Source organism: Cydia strobilella, chromosome 18 (genome assembly GCF_947568885.1).
Source record: "Cydia strobilella chromosome 18, ilCydStro3.1, whole genome shotgun sequence".
In the NCBI taxonomy this organism is placed as follows: domain Eukaryota; kingdom Metazoa; phylum Arthropoda; class Insecta; order Lepidoptera; family Tortricidae; genus Cydia; species Cydia strobilella.
In genome coordinates this window covers 6,631,823-6,659,509 of record NC_086058.1, presented here as the reverse complement: position 1 = coordinate 6,659,509, position 27,687 = coordinate 6,631,823, and the positions used below count along the sequence as shown (strand labels likewise).

Genomic DNA, 27,687 nt, shown 5'->3' with positions numbered 1-27,687 from the left:
TGTGTCTGTCTGTCTGTCCGTCTGTCACAGCCTATTTTTTCCGAAACTACTGGACCAATTAAGTTGAAATTTGGTACACATATGTAAGTTAGTGACCCAAAGACGGACATGTAACGTAAACAAATGAATTTAAAACACGGGGGCCACTTTTGGGGGTAAATGAGAAAATAAAAAAATAGAGTTTTTCAAACTATATCGTGTTACATATCAAATGAAAGAGCTCATTATGAGAATCTCAAATAATTTTTTTTATAATTTTAGGATAAACAGTTTAGAAGTTATTTAAGAAAATAGGCAAAAAATGACCATTCCCCCCCCCCCCCCTTATCTCCGAAACTACTGGGTCAAAAATTTTGAAAAAAATACACAAAATAGATCTTTACCTATAGATCACAGGAAAACCTATTAGAAATATGCAGTCAAGCGTGAGTCGGACTTATAATTACTAAGTTTTTGATCCGACCCCTACGGGTTTTTTAAAGACATTTCACTCACGTTTCACATAAAAAATACATTGTTTAAACTGTGTAATGTACGGAACCCTTGGAACGCGAGTCCGACTCGCACTTGGCCGGTTTTTACTCAATACAGACTTATAAGAATGTTTTCAGTTTATAGCCACGTAGATCTTTACGATAGATTTTCATAAGTGAGATTTGTACAGGTCAATTCACAAGGGCTGGCACGAATAAGTGAATTAGAATAAATTATCTATGTGTGTATGACATTAACCAATAAAATGGCGGCTCGACCGTATACCGATACCTGTGTCACTAATACAATGAAAGGCGCGCGCGGGGCACGTCTAAAAATATCGATAATAGATATAGTTGAAACGAAGTTCGCCGGGTCATCTAGTTTAATATAATATTTATTTATAATTGCGCGCATACGATAGAGATAGGAACCGGCGAACGAAATTACTTAGACCATTGTTGTGTGGTTTTACGGTACTATATCTATCGTCTAAAACAATAAACTTTAATCGAGAGCTTTGGAAAATTTACAAACGTATATTATTTTTATGATGTTATTTATCTACCTACACACCAATACCACTTTTAGTCTCCAGTATTAATCAATGGCTCCTCTTGTTGAGCATATCAATAAGTTTGACGAATAGAGTAGGCGACAGATCTTCGGGCATCGCTCGGGCTTGGCTTATCAGTGCGTCGTACATTTTGGCTTCCGTTTCGGCGTAAAGTTCAGGCAGCTGTAACTGTCTGAAATAAAAAAACAATACCTAAAAATTTAATAATTATGTACTTACAACGTGTACTTATTATTAAATTTATGTAAGATTTGCAGGTGGTTCGTAGTATCTGTAGAGATACGTAAGTACCTCACTTGAATGTCAGTGCCTTTTTTGTCTTCGGTAGCTATTGCTACCGAACCGGACCGCGACCTCAGTCCGGTCTAAGGCCTGTTCGATCGAGTGGAAGGTGATCTGCTGTACTTATCAGTTTTTTGAAGAATAAAGAAAGCCTTTACGAGGTGGTGTCGTAAAAAAATATTAGTGTCCTCCTCGACGACCATAGGAACTTTTTTATACCACGTCGGTGGCAAACAAACATACGGCCCGCCAACTTAACTATTACCTATTATTATTCACAGCGCCGGGACTTAATCGTGTAAAATTAAGTTTTAAATTTCCGAGACCACGGGGACAACGCCATCCTCGAAACGTCGGAGGTAAATTTAAAACTTTAATTTACGTGATTAAGTCCCGTCGCCGTGAATAATATTGAGTTAAAACCGGCCAACAACGAGTCGGACTCGCGCACGAAGGGTTCCGTACCATTACGCAAAAAACGGCAGAAAAATCACGTTTGTTGTATGGGAGCGGGAGCACCACTTAAATATTTATTTTATTCTGTTTTTAGTAATTTGTTATTATAGCGGCAACAGAAATACATCATCTGTGAAAATTTCAACTGTCTAGCTATCACGGTTCATGAGATACAGCCTGGTGACAGACAGACAGACGAATAGGGTCCCGTTTTTAACCTTTGGGTCCGGAACCCCAAAATTCGTCAGTTTAAATCAGTGTTTAACTACCTAAATATTTTTTGTACCTCTCTCAAACTCAAATGATTTATTTGTAAACATAGGTAACAGTGTTGGTACAAAAAGTATGATAGAACGCTATGCTTCGCCGACAGGCATACAAATTTGAAATTAGGTATACACATACCAATTAAAATACATTGTTGTACAAATACGTAACAAACCTGTATAGTATCCTTATCCGCTCAATATGCGCCGGCTCCTGGCTGGCGTAGCAGGTGCTGAACACGGTCCTCTGGTTGGCGTCGCACCGCTGCAGCGCCTGCACCGCGAACCACGAGCACTTGCCCTCTTGAATGTCCGTGCCTTTCTTGCCGCTTACTGATTCGTCGCAGTAACAGTCTATGTAGTCGTCCTGATAAAGACAATTAAGTTTGGTTATTTTTTCACAAAATAACACGTAGAAACCAGACTTAACAATAAGTTTTCATGTCTCATGCTCTGAAAGTGGGTCGTTGTTGTTCTAAAAAGTGCGCAGAAAGTGATACGTTTCTGCTCTAGTGCAGAAAAGTGTTGTACTCCTCTTCGTCCCCGTCCCACGAGCATCACGAGAAACAAAATTGAAAAATAGTGTCTTTATTTCCCCGCCTGGAACAATTGGAAATTGTTCTAATTTTACTAATCCCGCATTGAATCGTTTTTTATCAAAAATGATGTAAGTAAATTGTTGAAATAAATTATTCTTGATTTCTTTTGTTGAATTGTATTTACTCGATATCATAAGGCGGGAACCAAAAGGAATACACCAAAAATATTTTTTTAAACCATACACTTGCGTAGATGAGCAAAGGCAGTATCTTATACAGCCACAGTTAAACGTTTGTACGATATTAAATGGGTTTTTAAAGTCTTTTATCACTATATTCGTGAAAATAAAATTAAATATAAGATAAAATTTGCTTATTTTATTCATTAAATTGTTATTTAATATTGAAATTTCTTTATATACTTTTATTATGTTGGCTAAATGACTGGGATGCCATTAACTATTGGGAGTTTTACAACGAAAAAGTAAAAAATTAAAAAGTAAGAGGCAATCCCGCTGATTTTGATACTAAATTAACCAAATCATTTTAAAATTACTGCAGTTTGTTAAGATATGTGTGTTTCCGTAAATATTGCAATCTAAATATTTTTCGCTAGGGGTTATTTATCTTCACACGTGAAAAGTCTCCGATTGCAAGTAAGTCCTTAGGAAAAAAATAATGGCCGCAGGTCTATTAGGTACTTTAGTTACTGATTTTGCAAAATTGCCTTGTCTTGTTTTGTTTCCTCGCATTCGATATGAAAAGTAGAGTGTTTAACTCGAGTGAAAGGCACTATTTCCATCTCGGACTATTGGCGCTCTCACTGCGTTCGAGCGCCAAACAACCTCGACGGAAATGGGTGCCTTTCAACTCTTGGTTAACAATCTACTATTGCAATGTATCACTTTAAGTTCGCGTTTTGTACACATAATTAATGTCATTAAGGCCGTTCCATCGGTTTGCCGCTGTCTCTGTCACATTTCGCAAGAAAGAACGGGAAAGATCATGCGCGCCAAGTGTCAATTTTGATCGAATTTTGTAGATTTTTATTTATTTTAAAAACGTTACCCTACAATATCGAAATTCGAAAGCTATGAAATTACTATTTAAGTTAAGATTGTTTTTTTCTTCTTTTTTTGTTTAATGTGTCACATAATAAATAACCGAGTAAAGTTTGATTAAAAGTCCGAGTTAGAGGTTACTTTGGGAATTAATTGTATCGAGCGAAGTGTCATAATTCGTGTATCGGAAGCTATGATATTAAAGATAATATAGTCAAGAACTACATATATTTTTTCCACGTCTAACGCGATTAAATTTCATTATTTTACCTTTTTTTCGACGTTTCGGCTAGGTTGCACTAGCTGTGGTCACGGAAGACGTCCTCGAAACGGCGGTCTTCCGTGACCAACACTCAACAACTAGTGCAACCTAGCCGAAACGTCGGAAAAAAAAGTAAAATAATGAAATTTGATCGCGTTAGATCCGTTAATGACATTATGTTAACAATAGGTATTAAAATGTTTCTAATTTTGCTTTAACTGTATGACCCTGCACTAGCTCAATCTCTTCGGCTTAGCTTAGCCCATGGTTGACTGCTAAAGAATGCCTTTTGGTTCTGGCTTCTGGCTATTAAGTCCTCCATTTGTACTTTCATGTATTGTTCAATAATGTTTTCATTTTTCATGCTCTGAATTGTTCTAAAAGGTGTGCAGAAAATGATACGTGTCTGCACTACAGCATTTTACGTTCCAACTACGATTTTTTTTTACAATAAGCAATTGAAATTTGGGTTTAAATGAATTTGTTATAAAATTTCCATTCTGATATTTAACTCTCCATTCCATAAATAACAATAATTTTGCCTAAATTGTTAATTTAAAGAACCCTCAAGAAATGCTATAAAAATGTAAACTTAGTCATGTTTTAAAAAAAAAACATGTATTTTACTTTCCTCGTATGTGAAATGAAAAGTAGTGTTTAACTCGTGTGAAAGCCATCATTTCATCCCTTGGTTAACAATATACTATTAAATAAATAAATAGAGGAGTGCGCAAGCAAATAATGCGCGATCGTTGCATTTGTCAGATCTGGACGCACCTTTGCGAGCATTTAAAAAAAAAACTTATAGGTGGTGAAGGCCAAAGATAACCTATAGTTTTCCTCAAGGGACCTACTTATGCACGATAGAAGTCTGACCGACTACAATTTGAGAGAGCTCAAGCATGCGGCGTCACGATTTTTGAATTAGCCATCTACATTATGATAAGGTAGGTAATATTTTCCTTTGTGTATTTACAATGGGAGGTTTTAATATAGACACACCATACAGCTTTTAAATAAACGCGTTGACAAAAGAAGAGCATATGTAAGTTCATGTCTAATGCAAATTCACGCATTCATAGTCTAAATAATTTCCGTATGCGATCATGTTACGGATATGTAGATTTTATAGACGCAAGAGTTGGCTCTGGTTAATAGTAGGCTCACGTTTTATTACTAAGTAAGCAAAAGCAAGTAGGTATGGAATTTTTTAAATGCCGAGGCTTCAAAGTCCAAAGTAACTTAAACACTGGACAAATTGGTAAGAATGTAGTACATTGATAAAAGTTACCTTGACATTAGGCGCCACTTGCACCATCCCACTAACCCGGGGTTAACCGGTTAAACCGTTAACCCAGTGACAAATTGTACTGGTATCTGGTAACTTCAGGTTTAACGGTTAACCCCGGGTTAGTGAATGGCGCAAGTGTGGCAATATTTCGTCAGGTGATAATCAAAACTCACTAGGTAATTGCAAAATGAAAACCGGCCAAGTGCGAGTCGGACTCGCGCACCGAGGGTTCCGTACTTTTTAGTATTTAATAATAATAAAAGACGTTTATTCAAGAAGTTGTAACATAGGTACATAATAAAAGTACACGATAATGCTGTTTATTAGTGCACGATATTTATTGTTATAGCGGCAACAGAAATACATCATCTGTGAAAATTTCAACTGTCTAGCTATCACGGTTTATGAGATACAGCCTGGTGACAGACAGACGGACAGCGGAGTCTTAGTAATAGGGTCCCGTTTTTACCCTTTGGGTACGGAACCCTAAAAATAATTAAACAAAAATTAACCTTACTTTCAAATTCAAATTCAAATTCAAATATAATTTATTTCGGAAACAATGTCCATAGTTGTTAGTAACAAAAGTTTACTTAGAGCTAGTACCTTTGGTACTAGCACGGTTTTTAATTTGGCAACAGTAATTAAGTAGTGGCCCTTGGTTGCCATCTGACAATTTGTCCACTGACTCTTACTCTTTATGCACTTGAGCGAATATTGGTATTTTTTTTATTAGAACCCTTAGACATGAGGGAACAACTAGAAATTTTAGAAAATAGGCACCTGAATCTGAAAGAAACTGACAACAACGAGGTAGACAAGGCATATGGTATCAATAAACATTTGACAGTATTAAAATATTTAGCATGTTGATATAACTTACCTTTCTTACCTGCTCTAAATGTGCAATATTTGAACTCTCGCTTTAAATGAGCTAATCATAATTGGTTTTGTGGTATCGTGCCTGAGGAAGAATTCCCGACGAATCCGATACATGTCGCCAAAAGCGACTAAAAATAATAGTGAGTGAAACCGTACTGAACTAAATATTTTGATAATTGGTTTTGTTTATTATAACCGGGCTGCATGGAGATTGCAAATTGCAATGGCTACGATCCTCATGCACACACGAGGGAACGACTAGCAAGAAGATTAGATAACATACGCACCTGTATTTGAAAGAACCTGCCAATATCGAGGCAGATGTCCTCAACCTTCTTATGCTTGACCGGGTCCGTGTTGTTGGCCAACAGCAAGCCTAAACACACCGGCAGCTTGAACGTGTAGTACGCAGTCTTGTATTTGACGATAGCGTTGTACTGCTCTATCGTAAACAGACTGTAGTCGTTTTTGTGACGATTCGCCATCGTCAGATCTAGGTGTTGCCCGATTGAGGTTTGGAAGAGAGTCTGCAATTAAAGTTTAAGATTTTATATTTATTATTTGTTTTGTTAGGTAAACTGCCGCGCGTGGCATAACAGCGTATGTCATTTTTCATACGTACTTATGTAAAATTTCTAGGAAAATTCACTCCCTCACTTTGTTCTATTTAAATTAGTGCAAAATTAGCTTAGATTACCAACTGTACTCGTTAAAAAGAGACAAAATTTAACAGAGGTTAACTAAATTGACCGATATATCCCTTAGCATATTGGTGAAATGTGTATTTTCTTACCTCATTAAACAATTCCAATATCTTAGTATAGAACTTCTCTCTCCCGAACTGCGACTTGATGACGTGGAACATGGAGGAGTAAATCAAGATGGCGTCATTAATGGCGCGCGTGCCGACATCCGGCAGACGGTACCAGCACGGCATGCCGCGGCGCGTCGACGAGCTGTCCATTATGTCGTCTAGTATAAGCAGGTATGCTTGCAGCTGAAGGAAACACAGATTTCTTTTTACAAAACCTTTAACCCTTAACATGAACATTTTTGTATAATAGGCATGGACTCTTTATTAGTTATAAGTAGGCATATTTTAATATTCTTGCGTTTGTGGACAGCTGAATAAGGAGGACAACAACAAACGTGAACATCTGTAACTGTATGCTTTACAAGCAAATAAATGATTTATGATTTAAATCGAAACAAAACACGGAAGGTCGTGACTGTCGTGAGTTCGAACCTCCTCGGGGCTCAATATTTGTAAATAATAATCCTGATTAGAAAAAAAAATGCAAAAAGAGCGTGAAAGGTTATGTTCAGTATTTTGGGTGTTGTCGAGTTATGTTATTATATGGGTTAAGATTAACTGTCACCATTTAGTAGAATACCTAATCTAATGTTTTTTTTTTTACAATTGTACATACAAAAGTCAAGACTCATAACTGAACACTTGTAAACAGTTCTCGTACAAATTAGATGATGTATACGCACAGATGGATAGAGACAGTTCCCCAAAATACAACTCTGTACTTTAACAACGCGTGATCATATGCATAGTATCTGCTTAGGGTCTGTGATTTGAGTTGTGTCAAATCGTAACCAAATAGAGCTTACTATGATTACGAGTATGCAACGTGCATGGAAAATAGGACATGGTGAGTTTAGTTTAATTAGTATACAAATAAAATACCAACTACCTAAACATGTGTTTCTATTATAATATAATAAACGTGCGAATGCAAGATAATTCACATACCATCTCAACACACCAGCCAAGCATTTTCGCTGAATGAATAGTTTCGTCAGTTATATTCCCTGGTTTCTCAAACATCTCATAGGCAAGGAGTGTGGTCATGCCTCTTGTTTTCTTCCCTCCTCCTAAGTTATAATCCAGCGTCTGCAAAAAGCAACTAATTCAATCGCACTCAGATATATCGGAGCGGCCATGGTACTCATGGTGCACAAAAATATCTAAAAGTGCACTCTAACGCGTTGAATATAGAGGAGTGTTCTGTGTGGCCACCGCGAAACCCGAAATTCGCAAATTGCGGGGATCTTTCTCTTTTACTCCAATGAAAGCGTAATTAAAGAGAAAAATGCCCGCAATTTGCAAATTTCGATTTTCGCGGTTATAGCCCTAATATTGTCCGATTTATTCAAGACATATTGAGTTTAGTGTTTATTTAATTATTGATATGATTGTGAACAAGAATAACGATGCTCGCTGTACATACTCGTAATATGAAGTGAAAGAGCAAAGTAACCTGAAAATCGGTACAATTCGAAATATATATTATAGGTACCAAAATAAATTGTATTGTATTGTATCATTCTGTCAGTTTTTTCAGTTATCAGTTAGTTTAAGAGGAAAGGGGACGGCAGCTTCTTCATACAAACGTAGTCCCTATTTTCCTCTCTGGAGTTTGGATATTGATACTTATATGGAAAATATTTTTGCATAATTTGATGTACATATAGTTAAGCCATACGTTTAACTGTTTTAGATTTTTTTATTATTGTAAAAATTAGAAGCGAAAAACAGATTACATACTAATTTTTAAATGCTCCGAACTCTTATAGCCTAACCTAAGATACGTTGTATATAGTCGAACTTCACCGATACGTCTGACGGATGAAACTTATATTTTATGAAAGAAAATATGTTTCTGTTCTGAACATAAATAAATAGGGTTGCCTAAAGAATTTTTTTTTTTCAAAATTAATTTAAAAAAGCCTAGACCATGTGTTTTGTGTTTTTAGGCAACCCTATTTATTTATGCTCAGGAACATATTTTCTTTCATATAATATAAGTTTCATCAAAGATAGATATAACTCCGTAATAGATGGATACAGTCTAAGGAAAAAACGTGCCTCGAAAATCAAGAAAATTTGATTCTCGTTCAGAGGGCGCTACTAGTTTTGGCCTACAGTCGTATAGATGGCGTTGACGGTTTCGTTTGTTATTTAACAATTTTAACGCATATCAGTGAAAGAACATGGGTCAAAAACATAAAAATAATTAATGCAAATAAAAAAAATCATTTATCTATATTTAAATACATTCTATCGTATTTTTATAAATCTTCATTTTTAGTTTTAAAGTGTGTCGACAGATGGCAGTGAATTTACTGGGGTTACAAAATTTACTATGACAGTACCGCTCTAGTATAAGTTACTCTATGGTTTCATCCATCAGACGTTTTGGTGAAAGTCGACCATATATGCATAACGTAGTATTATAATAATTAAAAATTCGAAAAAAAATCAAACATGCTCTGCTCACAGTTGTGGTAGGTAAACAAATTGTGTAAAAACATTTCCAATAATGTTAATATCCAGAGGGGAAAATGAGGACTACGTTTGTATGAAACGGCGATTTCGCACGGGTAATCCACTTTCGTCTTAAATAAGTATTATCATTTAAATATGATAATAACAGGTACGTAAAAGAAACTATTTGACTTTCGAAGAGGGATTTTATGCAAATAAGTACAAGAGGTTTGAATAAGGATACAACATGCGACGTTTTCCTATAAAAGGGTGCAGTGTGGCATACGCTTATGCCATCATTTACGACATTTAAATAAAATGTGCCACCAAATAGCTAGGGTTCCTCACTAAGGTGTCTTTCTGATGAAAGTGATATGAACAAGCTACATATAGGTCTACCACTTATCTCAGGTGGTTGGTAAAGATGTTGCGCGGTGATTTTGTAGTAGAAGATCATTAAAATCATGTTTCGGTTTACCGTAAAAAACTACCGAACCTTTCGGCCTCGCCTAAACTGTATTTTAGGTAGTGTTCGACCGAGGTTTCGGTTTCGGCACGAAAATCAAATCTATGTGCCCTTTTCAACCAAAAGGGTACTTATTGTCGCTTGTCAGTTAGGCGCTATTTCCATATAACTTCAATTAGAAATCAACCTTATCGACAAGCGACAATGTGGTACCTTTTGGTTGAAAACGTCACATATTTTTAAAGTAATAACACTGTGTTCAGGTAACTGATGGCCAAAATAACTAGTAGATAATTATAAATGGATGGTGGGCGATAAGGCATTACAACTTTGCTGTCCATTACTGGGTACTCTTTGCTTAACATATCCATGACTGGTGCCGTCACCCTATGTAACGTCAGTCCGTGGCTGACCTTAATAACTTCTTACCAAAGATAGATATAACTCCGTAATAGATGGATACAGTCTAAGGAAAAAACTTGCCTCGAAAATCACGAAAATTTCATTCTCGATCAGATGGCGCCACTACCTTTGGCCTATTCTCGTATAGAGGGCGGTGACGGTTTCGTTTGTTATTTAACAATTTTAACGTATGTCAGTGAAAGAACATGGGTCAAAATCATATAAAAATAATTAATGCAAAAAAAACATTTATCTATATTTAAATACATTTTATCGTATTTTTAAAATCTTCATTTTGAGTTTTAAAGTGTGTCGATAGATGGCAGTGAATTGATTGTGGTTACAAAATTTACTATGACAGTACCGCTCTATCCTATTATATCCTCTTTGCTTCTTACTGAAATCATCCATAGATTTAATGCTCAGTAAAAGGGGTTTAGCACACAAACCACTGCTTGCTTTGACATTTCTTTTATTACATTGATATACAGGATTAATTATAAGATTACATAAAGATCAAATCGAACATAAGTAACATAACCTCGCGCACAGGCCTGCCGCCAAATCTGACAGCTCTCTCTCTCAAACTAAAATGACCATAGATACAACAATCAAAAGTATAGAGCCAGGTACATACTACATGTAATTATCAGTAGTATTAGGCCACATATAGGATATTAACTATTGTGATGCTTACAGCTCGGCCATCCTTTTTATTTTAGTGAGTCCTCTCACTAAAGTAATTAAACATTTATATCAACAACCATATATCATAACATGTCATCCACCTTAACACTAACGAAAGATAAACATACATAACAACATTATTTTAACCTTCTGGTTATTCAGTTCCTCATTAATCAATCGCAGCCAGTGACAATATGTATATTAACCTGATGCTTTAACCTGAGATCATGTAAACAGTCATTTCATACAACCAGCACCTATAGTAGCATTTACAGCCTTCTTCTAGTCTTTCACTATATGAACTAACTTACAGTCATGGTCTGCTCTAGACAGTCTGTTAAAGTATAAACCAACATCAACATTTACAGTCTGCCCTCAAGGCCTGCTCTAAACAGTTTGGTAAAGTATAACACGTTATAAACAATCATAGTCTGCCCTTAAGGCCTGCTCTATGGCAAAGCATAATACATCATATACAATCACAATCTGCCCTTAAGGCCTGCTCTAAGCTGTTTGACATAGTATGACACATCATAAACAATCAGTCTGCCCTTAAGGCCTGCTCTAAATAGCTTGGCAAAGTATAACACATCATAAACAATCACAGTCTGCCCTTAAGGCTTGCTCTAAACAATTTGGCAAAGTATAAAGTATAACACATCATAAACAATCACAGTCTGCCCTTAAGGCCTGCTCTAAATAGTTTGGCAAAGTATAATTCATGATAAACAATCACAGTCTGCCCTTAAGGCCTGCTCTAGACATCATTCCAAAGTATAAAAATTGTTATGGCCTGCTCTAGACTAGACTAGTCTAGACAGTCTGCCATCACGGCCTGCTCTAGAAGACAGGCTGCTATCAAAGCCTGTTCTAGACAGTCTGCCAACATTCAACCTAGTCAATCTAATTATTTAATTAGACTGTTGTTATGGCCTGCTCTAGACTGGACCAGTCTAGACAGTCTGCCATCACGGCCTGCTCTAGAAGACAGGCTGCTATCAAAGCCTGTTCTAGACAGTCTGCCAACATTCAACCTAGTCAATCTAATTATTTATTTAGACTGTTGTTATGGCCTGCTCTAGACTAGACCAGTCTAGACAGTCTGCCATCACGGCCTGCTCTAGAAGACAGGCTGCTATCAAAGCCTGTTCTAGACAGTCTGCCAACATTCATACCTATAGCCAACCTAATAATTTAATTTGTTATGGCCTGTCTGCCATCACGGCCTGCCCCAGACAGTCTGCCCTCAAGGCCTGCGCTGGACAGTTTGCCAAAGTATAACTAATTATTTATTTATTTTTGAATCTAACTACAAGGTCCATATTACAAGTACCTATCTTTCCCAAAATATAAACTAACATAATAAACAGTCTGCCATTACGGCCTGCACTAGACAGTCTGCCAAAACTCAACGGTTATATTCTAGATTCATAATATCTCTCGCCGAGTCGCTTGATCAGATGCATAAGACGGTAATCGTGGACACGGCGCATAGTACGTCGGTTGCTCACTCTGCGGCCCTGACCATCGGCAGCTTGGGCCCTGCCCACTGCTGGCAGCTCTGTCTTAACAGTTTCACCTCCTTTGCTTCAGTCAGCTCTTGCTGCGATGCCCTCGCTTATCATCAACTTCATCCGTTCAGCCAGGTTACCAGCGTTGAAACATACAAAAATAAAAATAGTTATAATCATTAGCAGTAGCAAAGATAATTTTAGTCACAGTCATCCTCAACAATTTAATAATTAAAATATAAACATCGACTCAGTCAATCATTATCATCATCAATTAATCTTACTATATACCTAATCATCATCTATCATCATCTATATCGTCATCAAAATCGATCTGTTCGGTAATCATCATCGATATCATCATCAATATGGTCAGTCAAGCATTATCGCCGACATTGTTATCGAAGTCGTTCAGCTCCGTTTTCATCATCGATATGGTCAGTTATTGACCCTGTCGTGGACATCGAGGCAAACATTCGTTGACATCGACACTGTAATCGATATGTTCGGTCATATACATAATCATCGTTCTCGGACCTCTGTTACCTAAGATCTTCCTTAGATACCTACTCATCGTTACTGAAATCGTAATCAGACGTCAATGACGTCATGGATATCAGTCATTATCTTCATCGAAAAATCCTCAACATTAATTAAATAAAATGACAAATATTCCATCGATTCATCAACTTTAAGAAGATTACATTTAAAACAGGTTTTTATTAATTTATTTATATAAACAGATAATTATTTATTCAATGACCTTATGATCCTGATGTTTCGTCCTAAACTTCGTTCAGTATTTCACAATGGTAATATTCAGCCCCAGGAATCGGCAAGAACGCAGCAACTATATCTCGGGATGACATGCACCCAAAAAAGTAGCTCTAAATAATAGCGTATAGGTACTACACCGAGTACACCGTAACATATACTAGCGTCATTAGTGTCATTACCCCACCTACTATATTATTGGAAGTATTGGAAGTGATTAAAAGTTATTCCAATATACATTTATACACTTTTTGTTAATTGATACAGCCAATATTTCCTGGCTATGCTAATCGTGGCGACAACGCACTTAATGACAAAAATGCAACCATACATTTTGTCTTTATGAATCATGGTTCTTTTGCCTTACTATACTTTAATTAATATTACCAACTTATTTCTTGTCATCACTGTGTCTCTGTCATAAAATCATACATGTTACCTTCCATGGTACCTTCTGTTAAACCTACTGATCAAGCAAATTTTAAGAATACAAAGTTTCATGAATTGAAATGAAAAATAAAAATTAGTTCCAAGCTCCTTATAAGGCTTCTTGAGCCTACTTTATAAGGCTTCTTTAAGTTTGAATGTTATCTACTTTTAGCTTCGTTTATTTAACTTACCTACTCTGGTGTTGATTCTTTTGTTAAGGTCAGTCACAGACTTCTGCTCAGGACGATACTAAAATTTTGTACTAACACTTGTGACAGTGGTTGTACTTATTCATCGATTTTGCATTTCAAGTCAATTTTCAATGAGAATTCTTTAAGTCTTGTTTTTTTTCAAACAGGGACTGTTTTTGTAAACTTTTTAATTTTACAAATAGACTTTCTTAACTTGATAATGTATACACAAGTATGCTGCTTTTGCCTTTTCTTGACACTTTATGGTCCTTACCTATTAGTAACCTGAATTTTATAATTTGTGACCTAAGAGTTTGATTAACTTAGTTAGGCATCACTAACTGTAAAATTTCTTAACCTGAATCTGTCATACAATAATTATTTCAGATTCACCCTTTATGCAAATGAAACCATAAAGTCACAAATTAATTGTATTTCATAGCAACAATTCATAGTTTCATTTGTGGTTTGTTATTGTATTGTACAACTGCAAAATATAACTGAATACTATGCAATGAACTTAATACAAATATTGAATATTGTGTCAACAGCATGGAAAAAGTAATCTGTTCTTGTTTAGCCAATCTGCTTTTACTAGACACAACTTGCACTAAACTTATAAATTTAGAGAAACAAATGTGTACATTGGTGTATATTTTGTGCAATAAGGTTTAAATATAAATACCGCTTGTCACCAATTCAAAGGTATGAAGTAGGTATTCAAGATTTCTAAATAGAGTGAAATATAACCTTTTAAATACCTACTAGGAGATCTTAACCACTGAAAGTGAACTGTACTTATTGTTATCAGAAAATAAACATTTATATTTCATTTTTTTCATTTTCTTATGCTATGTCAATATCCACAACGCAACCAGTCATCATGTAAATCATGCTCCCTGAATGATAATAATGATGTTTTAAAATTGTTACTTTGATTTTCAATTGCATGACATTTAAAACAGTAGTATGAAATAGATGTAAAACTATCAATGTCATTCATTTCAAATTTAGAATTAATACTGTGTGTAATTCCATTAATTCATTATTGTTTCTATATGCATCTCTCGGAGTATCCAGACTAATAATTTTCAGTACAACAATGATTGGCAACTAAATGCATGTACCTACAGTACTACTATGTAGAATATACCATCTTTAATTAACATTTTTTTTTTTACATTTGCCTATATACAAATGTTTATAAATAATTTGTTTGCATCAAAACAAAAACTAGTTTCTTTGTCTTTTCACCTAAATAACCGATATGCACATTTATCTATTAAGATTCTTTTATTCTGAATTAGAGACCGGGGTATTTATCTCAATAAGTGTGATGCTTGGTAAAGGCCTTTTCTAAATCTTCCCATTGACAACCGTCATGGGCCAATCTCCTACAATTCTAGCCCGCTGTCAGTCGCTACCTCTCATCTTTGCTATCTCATCATTTCATCATGGCAATAACTTCTGCAATACTAATCAATCACCTTTTTTTGTTATCTCTTACCATATATAGGCATTATATACTCATGCATCATTAGAACAAAAAAATAACCTTTTAGTGTCATTAGACTATCCAAAAAATAATAGTAATAATACCTAGTAAATATTCAATTATTGTCATTTTACAACTCATTGTTAATAATTAACTTCACTGAGCACCTGAATTGTACCTGAACAGTGCACAATACCATCCTTACCATTTTGACTTCTTATAACCATGTTGGCTCTTAATGATAGTTCTCTGCGTCTCACCAATCTCACCGTGATGGTCGTTTGCTTGCATTTTCGTCGAGATCTATTCTCATTGTATTCCAACGTGTCTCAACGTGTCAGTCCAAAAACAAACAATGACAAAAAACACAGGTTAATAACTAGATCAATACATAGCAAATGTCCAGTGCATTGCAAATTTAAAACAACTTTTATTTTAAACAAATGAAACCAATTGTCAATCATTTTGTTTACCGTACAAAACAAACTAATGAAATCGTGTATCATATATATTTATAAATATATATACACTATTGTCTTGATTATGAAATTAACATTCAAAAGACCAAGCAACTTACATTACTATGTACCTCTTTCATCATCATCATCAATTTTAAGAGCTATGCTCTTGTTGATGGAGTAATTACCATTCTTTGCTGGGCCAGCCTTTTGACTCCCTCGTACAACATGACAGAAACTCTATCTTTCATTTGGCTGAGATATGTGTTCCTCTGCGTCTTTCTCGCTCAATCTTGCCCTTCAGGATGTTTAAAAAGAATCTGTCGTGCGGGTCGTGCCGTATTAGATGACTAATCATCTTGCACCTTCTGTTAGCTGTTGTGCCTAACAGGCATCTCTTCTCTCCTGCCATGCTCAGTTCCTCAACGTTCGTCTTCCTTTCTGTCCAGCTAATCCTTAGCATCCTCCGCCAACACCGGATTTCAAAGGCCTCCAATCGCTCTCTGTCCCGTTGTGTCACTGTCCACGTCTCACAAACATTTAAAGCAATGCTCCAGATATACGCCTTAACTAAATGTTTTTTTTTTCACATTCTTCGAGATGTGTGCTTCATCTCTATATAGGTGAAAATAATCATCCAATTTCTATGTGGGCATTTGAATTCACAATCCCGCTTTCTGAGTTGAAATCATCCATAGATTTAATGCTCAGTAAAAGGGGTTTAGCACACAAACCACTGCTTGCTTTGACATTTCTTTTATTACATTGATATACAGGATTAATTATAAGATTACATAAAGATCAAATCGAACATAAGTAACATAACCTCGCGCACAGGCCTGCCGCCAAATCTGACAGCTCTCTCTCTCAAACTAAAATGACCATAGATACAACAATCAAAAGTATAGAGCCAGGTACATACTACATGTAATTATCAGTAGTATTAGGCCACATATAGGATATTAACTATTGTGATGCTTACATTACCAACCGCCTCAGATAAATGGTACACCTACAAGTTAGTTTAGTTACCTTTTTCACCCAATTCCCAACTTCAGGTACGTCTGCAAACTGTGTGTTAGTGGTGATAGTGTCCATGATGCTTGGAAGCGCGTCCTCAAAAGATTCTTTCGTCTTTTGAGTGATTAGTTGAGATGCGTTACTTGATACTGACATTTTACATAGATTTATTGGTTTCATGTACCTGAAAATAAAATAAAAACATGATTTATTTTTCTCACAATATAAAATTTCACTCAAATTTATACGAGGTAAATTGTTTAGGAATTTATATTGTGATTATCCGTTTGTTTTCCTTTATATATACATATACAATAACACTTATTAACAATTAATATTATATTAAAAATTAATAGTTTTTAATGATCATTGACATGATACCTAGTACGTAACACGATTTCACTAGACACTAGACTAGATGATATACAATACCTTTGGCCAACTACAGTTGAAAGATTAATCTAAATCGCTATATATATATATATATATATATATATATATATATATATATATATATATATATATATATATATTATATATACCGATATATATATATATATATATATATTACAAAGATCCAGTTTCTACATTGTAAGTTTCTTAATAGGCACCAAAAAACCCTGGCATTAAAACTATAAGTTTTTTTTGTGTCAGAAGACAATTAAGTATCCATCTTCAAATTTAAATACAAAAGAATATAAGCATATATGTTTTACCTCAATTGCTTAATCAAATAAATGACACTGTTATTCATTACTAAACTATTTATGACCTACTAAATTAACAAACTATCTTCAGGAAAAGAAAATTGAAAATGTCTTCGTATTCAGCGGACTACTCGTTTTAAAGAGCATAAATGTGTTCCTCCGAAATATAAATAATGAAGTCTGCTACTGTCATACTACAGATGCCTCACAATTTCCTTCAATTTGTATTGAATTCTTATCTGATTCAGAACTTCCTGAGATATATCTAAAAGATCGTGAAATAAGGTCTCAAGATAACTTTCAGACAAAAGTGACGTTTAGAAATGGTAATAAAGAATAATTATTTATTAAATTTTTAACACCACGCTGGTGGGAAACAAGCACACAGTTACGCTTCTCTTTTCGTAATTTGGTCTGAAGAAATATGGATGGACTTGAACTCGGGTTTTGTCATGCCAATATACAAATACAAAAGAAAACGAATACAAAATCTATTTATTTGCCAAAAAGTCTATTTGTACACATATAAAAGTTACAGTGATCCCCACACTAGGCACAGCCTGTATCGTGGGGACCCAGACCGGAAGTACCCAAAAACATATGCGGCACGCAAGTAATCAGGTTCAGGTTCAAAATAGGACTACACATGACAGTGCCTATAATTAGTGTCCTACCGAAACCGGATCTTTCGCCGAACCCGAAGGTTCCGTTTAGGCTTAATTTCGGCCGAGACCGAAACTTTTATAGACATGTTAAAATCGTTGAAAAAAATCTCAGGGGCCTATCTTTTTAGATGCCTAAATGAAAAATGACATACTTATAATTCGTGCAAGTAGTGTAAAAAACTGGCCAAGAGCGTGTCGGAACACGCCTATTCTAATTAGAATTCAGTTATCAAACTTCTCAATTTTCTCATAGTAAAATTGGTTGTAATAATGCTGGTCATTTGTGACCTGGGCACTAATGATATGTGCGTAGATAGAATATTTTTATGCAAGTAGCCTATCGTCAAGATTTTAATGTCTTTCTTAATCACGGAAAAGTAATAATAATAAAGAAGTAGAATAATTACACGAGTACATATATAGGTGTCGTGATCGGGCCAGGAACCGTAATTTTTGTATTACATTATTTTAGGGATCCGTCATCCGCTTCACGCAGGGCAGGTACAATTCCGAGTGTGTCCCAACAACACCCATTGTCAATTCCAGTACCAACCTCTACGTGCCGTGTTGTATCTATTACAAGAGCGATTTGCCGAACAACTTCATCAAAAGACATTGACATATGACTACAAATGTCGCAGGCCTAGGACCATCCGTAAAGCCGGCCACTCACACATCCACATGTGGGGCCGGTCTTTGTATACGTCTATTACCCGTGTCCAGATTTCACGCTCTTTATTTTCCATTGTCACACGTGCACTCCGCTCGGTTGTCGCCGTTGAACTGACTGGAATTGGAATTGCCCCAATGGCCCAATCGTACTACACATATGGCAACCTAGCAGAACGGTAGTGATAAATTGTTTATTTCATTTCTATCTGTGAGTACCTGTAATTGGCTTTGTATTGTTACCTAAATAAGCATATTTTTTTTGTAGCTGTTGGTACTCCTTAAAAAATGAAATAAAATCTGAAAATATTAACCCTCAAGGGGGTAAGTTTGTATGAATAAAATGAAAAAACCGGACAAGTGCGAGCCGGACTCGCCCACCGAGGGTTCCGTACTTTTTCGTATTTGTTGTTATAGCGGCAACAGAAATACATCATCTGTGAAAATTTCAACTGTCTAGCTATTGCGGCGGTTCATGAGATACATCCTGGTGACAGACAGACGGACAGAGGAGTCTTAGTAATAGGGTCCCGTTTTTACCCTTTGGGTAGTTTGGGTACGGAACCCTAAAAACGTCAAATTTGTTTCTTAAAAGGGCAAAAACGCATGGAAAAATCATTAAAACATTATATTATTACTTTTAAAATGCGAAATTCAGTGTTTTTGTAAACATTTTTAATCTTTGACTGGCCATATTTCCATTTGATGGAACTATGGAAATCGTCACCGCCACGAGCTATTTTTTTTCTATTGCGAAAAAAAATAATGTATGAATGCCTACTGTAACGTAATATTTTTTTAAATAAATGGGCTACATTGACATTTTTATTTACCTAGTGCAAATTGCAACACTGTGATTGTAACAGACAAAATAGTCACATTAAATTAAATTTTCATGTTTTGTACAAAAATCACTTTTTTGTATAAAAAGGTATAATAATTATTTCAAAAATGAATACCTCGTCCCTAAATTGTACGAAAATGATATATTACTTGCCCTAGTTGCTAAGAACAGGAAGAAATATAGCATAGATTGGACCTGGGGAGACGACCCTTTCACCCCCCCACCCCCCACCCTTTTGGGGGGTATGCACGGTACGATCTCGTGGCTTGCGGCCCAAATCAGCTTCGTTTGATCTGAGGAACAATCGTGCCAAGCGGCATTGCCTGAGACTAAAGTGCATACTGTTCCATACATTTACTGTCCTTACTTACCCTACTAATAGTACATAATTATACCACTTGAATGTGATTTTCCGCGAACGTAGTCGAGGGCACAGTTAGTGAATATTTGTTATCTCTGTGACATATCATTAAGTATGTTTAACTATTGGCAGTAAAAAAATGTGCTAGCTAATACCTATATTTAATACGTAATAAGAGAGAAGCTATAATCATTATTTTCATTAACAGTTTGAAGTTCGTCTTATATTGATTGGTTACAATGGTGGTAATAGTTTTAACGATATCTGTTGTCATTGCTTCTTTCTTGTATTACCACTTCACAAAGTACAATAATTATTGGAATAAACGAAACGTTGTTGGCCCAAAACCGACTTTCTTCTTCGGAAATATAAAGGATGCAGTACTCAGAAGAAAACCCATTGGCCACGTATTCAAGGATATCTACGATATGTACCCAGAAGAAAAAGTGGTAGGAATGTTCGTGATGAGATCCCCAGAATTGCTAGTAAGGGACTTAGATGTGATAAAAAATATACTAATAAAAGACTTCGATATTTTCGTGAACCGCGGATATGAGTACAAAAAAACGGGTTTCGGAGCGAATTTGATTCATGGTAATGCAGAGACCTGGCGACTGTTACGAAGCCGCTTCTCTCCGCTTTTTACTCCTGGAAAGCTAAAGAGTATGATGCATCTTTTAAGTGAACGCGGGGATACATTTGTGAAGTATGTAGCCCGAGTCACACAGTTAAATCCGGAGCAAGAAGTCTACGATATGACACGAAAGTTTACGCAGGCTGCCATAGCCGCTTGCGTATTTGGCATAGAAATCGATACATTTAACCAAGAACACGAAACCCTTCGTAGGATCGACAGTAAAATATTCTCTGTTACCCTTAGTCGTGAACTTGAGCTGATGTATCCTGGAATTTTAATGAAAACTGGAGGCTCACTTGTTTCAACAGAAATTATCCCATTTTTTATCAATTTGGTCAAAGACGTCACTGCGCAAAGAAATGGTAAATCAACCAATAGAAAAGATTTCATGGACTTAATTTTGAAAATGAGAGAAGAGAAGCACATTTCTGGACTAATTAGGAAAAACAAGGATACTGAGACGGGTTTACATTTAACTGACGAGGTAATAGCGGCACAGGTATTTACTTTTTATGCTGCGGGTCATGAAACTAGTGCGGCAACAATAAGTTTCATCCTGTACCAGTTAGCTCTCAACCCACAAATTCAAGACAAGGTGATGGTAGAAATAAAAGAAGTACTAAAGAAACATGATGGCAAAATGACCCTACAAGCTGTTTTAGATTTATCTTACATGGGCCAAGTTTTCGATGAAACATTGAGAATGTATCCAATTTTATCCGATTTGAAAAGAAAGTCTAACAGCACCTATAAGATACCCGGTACAAACGTAACGATAGAGAAAAATCAGTTGATTAAAATTCCAACGCTTGGTATCCATTATGACGAGAAGATATACCCTAATCCTGAGAAGTTTGACCCAGAGAGATTTTCACCAGAGAATGTGGCAGCGAGGCACTCTTGCGCATATTTGCCTTTTGGACTTGGACCTAGAAACTGCATCGGTGAGTGTTATGAGTTATTTAGGTAATCTTAGAATTGTAGTTTGAACATGTTTAACCTATAGTTAGTGCCATATGGGTTGGGTCTTAAAAGTACGTAAACAAAACAAACTACGTGATTCAGGAATTCGGCCAACCGAACGACGAGCAACTGATTGACGTTGTTTATTGTGTTAGTACATTCAGCAGTACTATTCGCTTAGCACCTTCGCATACAAACTTCTATGCAGGGGGGTACCTTTTCTCTGCAGCTGACTGTACATTAATTTAAGATTCACATGGAATTCAAATATGTATTATCAATTTATTCGTAAGCTTAGATTCATCGGGGCTAAAATGCGCTAAAAATACGATTAAATTATCGGAAAGTGCAGGGTAGGCCACTCACAAAAGTCACTTCGACAGTTTAATAATGATTGTGAAAGTATTTTGGGTCAAGTGACCGTTAACGCAGGCTTGTTCCAGCAAAGCTGGTATTTTGTCTAATATTTTAATATGAATTTAAATTGTTACATGATGATAATTATTTTCTGTACTACTGCATTATTTCAGGGATCCGCTTCGCACAGCTACAATCGCGAGTGTGTATGGCGAAGCTCCTCTCTCAGTTTCGGGTGGAACCTTCTAAGAATACCCCCCGTCAATTGCAGTACGAGCCTCGGCGCATCGTATTGTACCCCATAGGCGGTATACCGCTAAACATCATTAAAAGACATTGACATATGACGCCAGGCGATACATCTAACTTTGGCATCTATGAGTTCTATCCTAATATCCATAACTTTACGTAAGATTGGAAAACTTTTTCAATTATGAGAATGCTTGATTAACATTTAGGAGTTGCTAGGTTGCTACCACCACCAGTACCACCGGCCAACTTTAACATTTTTTTTAATACGTAATTACGTACCTACTTACTGCGATGTGGGATATGGTTTGCTTTTAATGTTTCATGACAATATTTACCTATTAAGCCTGCCTGTGAAGCCGATGGTCCTGGGTTCGAATCCCGGTAAGGGCATTTATTTGTGTGATGAGCACAGATATTTGTTCCTGAGTCATGGGTGTTTTCTATGTATTTATATATTATATAAATACGAGTTTTTAAATGCTAAGTTTACCTAGTAATAAGGAGTTAGTTATAGGTTCAATGTAAGCATTTACATTTAGTTTAATATTAAGGCATCTTTATTTTGTGTGACTTTCAGCCACGAAATCTAGATTTTATATTTGCATACTTTTTAGTAGAGTATGGTGGACTATGTAATTAAAATTGTAACAACTTATTGTAACCCATATTCCGCAAATAAACATTCATTCATTCATTCATATATCGTCTGAGTATACCCATCATAATACAAGCACAAAATAAGTAATAGTATTATCAAAGATAGATATAACTCCGTAATAGATGGATACAGTCTAAGGAAAAAACGTGCCTCGAAAATCACGAAAATTTGATTCTCGATCAGATGGCGCCACTACCTTTGGCCTACTCTCGTATAGAGGGCGTTGACGGTTTCGTTTGTTATTTAACAATTTTAACGCATATCAGTGAAAGAACATGGGTCAAAATCATATAAATATAATTAATGCAAATAAAAAAAATCATTTATCCTTATTTAAATACATTTTATCGTATTTTTAAAATCTTAATTTTTAGTTTTAAAGTGTGTCGATAGATGACAGTGAATTTACTGGGGTTACAAAATTTACTATGACAGTACCGCTCTAATTTACGCTTAAACGGCTGAACCTATTTAGTTGAAATTTGGTATAGAGATAGTTTGAGTCCCGGGGAAGGACATAGGGTAGTTTTTATCCCAGAAATCATCCTTTAAGGGGGTGAAAAGGGGGGTGGAAGTTTGTATGGGGAATCGATAAAATGCAGATTGGGTAAAAAATTATTAACTCCACGCAGACGAAGTCGCGAGCAAAAGCTAGTATATATATATATATATATATATCACCGAAATATATATATATATATATATATATATATATATATATATATATATATATATATATATATATATATATTTCGATGATACGCGGAAACGGCTCTAACGATTTCGATGGTTATAAGGGGTTCGATCGAATATCTCTGAGATCGAATATCTCGCATTTTTGAGTTTCTATAGGAATGTTTTCCGAGCGTGTTCCCGAGCTAAGCTCGGTCTCCCAGATATTCAGTAAGCTTTATGAACGTTGTCTGAGCCTGGGGTCCGCTTGGCAACTAATCCCAAGAATTGGCGTAGGCACTAGTTTTAACGAAAGCGACTGCCATCTGACCTTCCAACCCAAAGGGTAAACAAGGCGGCCTTATTGGGATTAGTCTGGTTTCCTCACAATGTTTTGCTTCACTGAAAAGCGACTGGTAAATATTAAATTGGGAGTTATCTCATTCAATAATATAAAAGCAATAATAATATTTACAAAGAACCTTTTTCTCTTTAGGGATGGTTATTGCCTAAGAAAAGCATTCTGGCTGTATATGATTAGTGTTTAGCATACTTAGTTGTCCCATTGAGGGCCAAAGTTGTAAACATTGAAATGCTGTGACTACAAGACCAGGCCCCGTAGCCAACACGCCAATCGCTAACGCTCCGTAGCGATCAAAACGCAACTGTCACTGTCGCACTAATATGGAAGAGTGATAAAGAGACACAAAGCGTTTCGTTATCGAGCGATAGCGACTGTCAACTTGGCTAGGGCGCCAGGTTGTCCAATGCCGACACACATTGCCCCACCAAATTATCTTATAATATAAAACTTTTATCTACTTTTAAGTAGGTTTTAAATCATCACTGGTGTTAAAATATATTCAAATAATATTAATTAAATGCTTCAAATGAATGTCTATACACGGCGTTTGGCTGTTTCATACATTTTGGCTGGTCCATTTTCTATGGGAGGGTAAATATTTTTTTCGCGATTTCATGGTTGGTCCCATAGTATAAGTTGCTCAAGTATAATCCCAAAACCACCCTGGCAACAGGAATGCACTTATTTTTTAGCTACCCTGTATAAGAACAGGTGTTCAATTATTGCCCGTATGTATGCATTTACATCAAGGATGAGTGTCTCCTACAGATACTAGAAAAAATATTATGTACACAGGTGAAAATGAAATTAGTATTTTGTTGCCCCGCTGGACCAAATAATTTTTCTACTGATATTAGGCCAAGCAATAAGAATGTATAGAGGGAAATGCTTGGAACACAATTTTTGACTTTGTAACTTTTTTGAGCATGAAATAAAACTATGAAAACGGATTATATCGCGTATATTGAATTTATAATACATCCCGACGTTTCGAACCCTTTACAGTGTTCATGGTCAACGAGTGACTGAGGAAAAACTACAAAGTGCAAAAATACCCACATACTAAAAATAATGAACCATCATAGACTATAAACTTTAAGGCTGGTTGTACATGCAAAATCGGTTTATAAGGCTAGTTATACACTACAATTATTTTCAAGTAAAGATATATATATATAAATATATATATATATAGCGCGTGGTTTACAACCAGGTGTATGCCTCTCTTAAACAGGTATTCTGTCCCTAAGCATGGTTTTCTTAAACAAAGATCTACGGATTCCAACCTTATCTTATTTAATGATTACCTGTCACGTAGCTTAGATAATGGAGATCAAGTCGATGCTGTGTACACTGATTACAGCAAGGCGTTCGATCGCATCGACCATAATTTGCTATTACAAAAACTTCTATCAGTAGGTATAAGGGGAGACCTCTTTCGATGGTTCTCCTCCTATGTATTGAACAGGTCTCAAGCAGTTGTTCTGAACGGATTCTCATCATCGTGGGTGGAAATCCCTTCAGGAGTGCCCCAAGGATCTCTTCTTGGACCACTATTATTCACCATTTTTATACATGATATTTCACAATGCTTCATACACTCAAATATTCTTTTATTTGCCGACGATATGAAAGTCTTCCGGATAGTCAATAACGCTCTTGACGCTACTTAACTTCAAGAAGATCTTCTTAGACTAGATCAATATTGCGCTATCAGTAAACTAGATATAAATGTGTCCAAATGTTTTGCCATCTCCTTTACTCGAAAGCGTAATGTCTTAATTATAACTATATGTTAAAAAATGAGATTATTTCCAAGTGTAGTGAGATAAGGGACTTGGGTATCTTAATGGATAATAAGTTGATTTTTGATCGGCACGTGGATTCAATAGTCAATAAAGCTTTTAAGGCACTTGGTTTTATCACAAGATCGTGCAAGAACTTTAATAAGTTAAAATTAATTAAAATTGTCTATTGCGCATTTGTAAGAAGCCATCTCGAATACGCCTCTCAGGTTTGGAACCCTTGTTATGACACCTATATTTCTAAAATAGAAAGAGTTCAAAAAAAGTTTATTCATTCTCTGAGATTTAAATTCAAAATTCCAAAACAAAGTTATAAACAGCATTGTGCAAAACTTCATCTGCTACCTCTCTACATCCGGCGTAATATATCCGACGTAATATATATTATGAAAATTGCTCAGAACCATGTAGACTGTCCTGATCTACTAGCCAACTTGAATTTCACAGTCCCCCCACGCATATCCTCTTGCACCAAAAAAACCTTCCATATTCCCTCCGTTCATACTAATTACAGGAAAAACTCCTTCCTTCTAAGAGCTGGTAAGTCTTTCAATCAGCTTTGCAAACATCATGATCTCATCGATCTGTTCTGGGATAGCTTTAGTTCGATACGTAAGCTAATGACTCAGGACTTTTCCCACTGTTAAGTGTTAACAGTGGAAAAAGTGTTAACTCAACACTGTATCTCTATCCTGTTCTTTTTTTCTCTCTTTTGTTCTTCTTGTTAACTGTTTAAACCAATTTTCCCTGTCTAGTAAGATAAGTAAAGAATATTTATAAGTTTGTAAGTATTATTAGTTATAATTTCGCACCTCATGCACTTTACGCAGTTTCTATCTGTGGAAACTTGTAATTGGCTCACTGCTTCTATGTTATTACCTAACGTGTTACTTCAGCTGTAAGTTTTCCTAATAAATAAAATAAAATAAAATAAAATAAAAATATATACGCGATAAAAACATTGATTGACGTGATTTCCTGGCCTATATTATAGGAAATATAGGAAACATATTAACAATAGGTAACAAGAAATAAGGCGTAAAATAATCTATTACATCCTGTACCTGGCTAAATAATAATAGTCAATAATCTTACCTCGGCAAATTTCTGTGATTCCTGAACAGTGTACTGCTCCTGATCATGGATCTAAGTAAGTTTGAGGTATTCATCTTCCAATAAGAATTTGGCAATGGCTAACTTTCTCCTGGTTAATGACCGAATTCCTGCAGTTATTTGGGATCTTATAACAGAAATTTCACACAACTATATTTGTAAAGTTAAATAGCGTGATAAAAAAACCGTACTATAGCGGGCCGTTGATAAACAGATGCAATATGCAAATACTAGTATAATTTCTAACTTTATTAATTGTTAAAATATAAAATACTCGACTGTAACTGACTACTTTTCTTCAAGTTCTGATTGTGAGTGACCTGACTTAGTTAGTGCAAGTGACATTTTGACATTAATGTTCAAACTGTCAATGTCACTGTCACGTTTTTTTTAATGGTTTTCCCCTCTTGGGGGTTTTGGCAGGAGGGATTTTGCCAATGACGACGTTTTATGACGTACAACCGCGTATAGTTTGTCAAAGGACTGTCTCATTTCAAACATAGACAGAGAGAATCATATTATCTTTGTCTTACACTAGTACTAGCACACAAAAGAAAAGGACGAGTATAGTTTTTTTGTTCTTATTTACTGCTAATTTGGTTTGACCAACTATATTTTACAACACACGCACCATAGACATAGTCTATACAAGTAGTTATAGACGCGCCACAGAGCGACCGGGGGTAAGAGAAAGAATATTCATAGAAAATTTGGGCAGCATAGGATTTTTTCTCATTCACTCTTATAAATTTCGGTATTTCGCCATCGCCTCCTATATACTTCCCTTATAAAAGTTATCACTTATACACATGAATCTAGT

The 27,687-nt window shown here is 35.7% G+C and overlaps 2 protein-coding genes across 3 annotated transcripts; one reads left to right on the top strand and one right to left on the bottom strand.

Moving 5' to 3' along the window:
- Positions 1 to 666: 666 nt before the first annotated feature.
- LOC134749302 (uncharacterized) lies at positions 667 to 27,170 on the bottom strand. 2 transcript variants are annotated; one of them, XM_063684200.1, is made up of 7 exons: positions 26,850 to 27,170; positions 16,813 to 16,984; positions 7,853 to 7,993; positions 6,884 to 7,087; positions 6,378 to 6,617; positions 2,232 to 2,422; positions 667 to 1,223 (listed from the first exon to the last, which is right to left on the bottom strand). In XM_063684200.1, the coding sequence occupies exons 1-7, from the start codon at positions 26,921 to 26,923 to the stop codon at positions 1,079 to 1,081; spliced, it is 1,167 nt and encodes a 388-aa protein (XP_063540270.1). In that variant the 5' UTR covers positions 26,924 to 27,170; the 3' UTR covers positions 667 to 1,078. The 2 variants fall into 2 exon arrangements, with proteins under 2 accessions (XP_063540270.1, XP_063540271.1); XM_063684201.1 differs by lacking the exon at positions 26,850 to 27,170 and adding an exon at positions 17,517 to 17,591.
- Positions 20,256 to 23,585, top strand: LOC134749296 (cytochrome P450 6B4-like). Its single transcript, XM_063684193.1, has 2 exons — positions 20,256 to 21,627; positions 22,177 to 23,585. Exons 1-2 carry the CDS (start codon positions 20,286 to 20,288, stop codon positions 22,341 to 22,343), a joined length of 1,509 nt encoding a protein of 502 aa, XP_063540263.1. The 5' UTR covers positions 20,256 to 20,285; the 3' UTR covers positions 22,344 to 23,585.
- Positions 27,171 to 27,687: the final 517 nt, after the last annotated feature.

Excerpts from the sequence above, each read along its gene's own strand:
- LOC134749296 (XM_063684193.1), top strand. The coding sequence starts at position 20,286 with ATGGTGGTAATAGTTTTAACGATATCTGTTGTCATTGCTTCTTTCTTG. Across the intron at positions 21,628-22,176 it reads TGGACCTAGAAACTGCATCG|GGATCCGCTTCGCACAGCTA; the intron begins GTGAGTGTTATG and ends GCATTATTTCAG.
- LOC134749302 (XM_063684200.1), bottom strand. The coding sequence starts at position 26,923 with ATGAATACCTCAAACTTACTTAGATCCATGATCAGGAGCAGTACACTG. Across the intron at positions 16,985-26,849 it reads AATCACAGAAATTTGCCGAG|GTACATGAAACCAATAAATC; the intron begins GTAAGATTATTG and ends TTTTATTTTCAG. Across the intron at positions 7,994-16,812 it reads TTGGGAATTGGGTGAAAAAG|ACGCTGGATTATAACTTAGG; the intron begins GTAACTAAACTA and ends TGCTTTTTGCAG.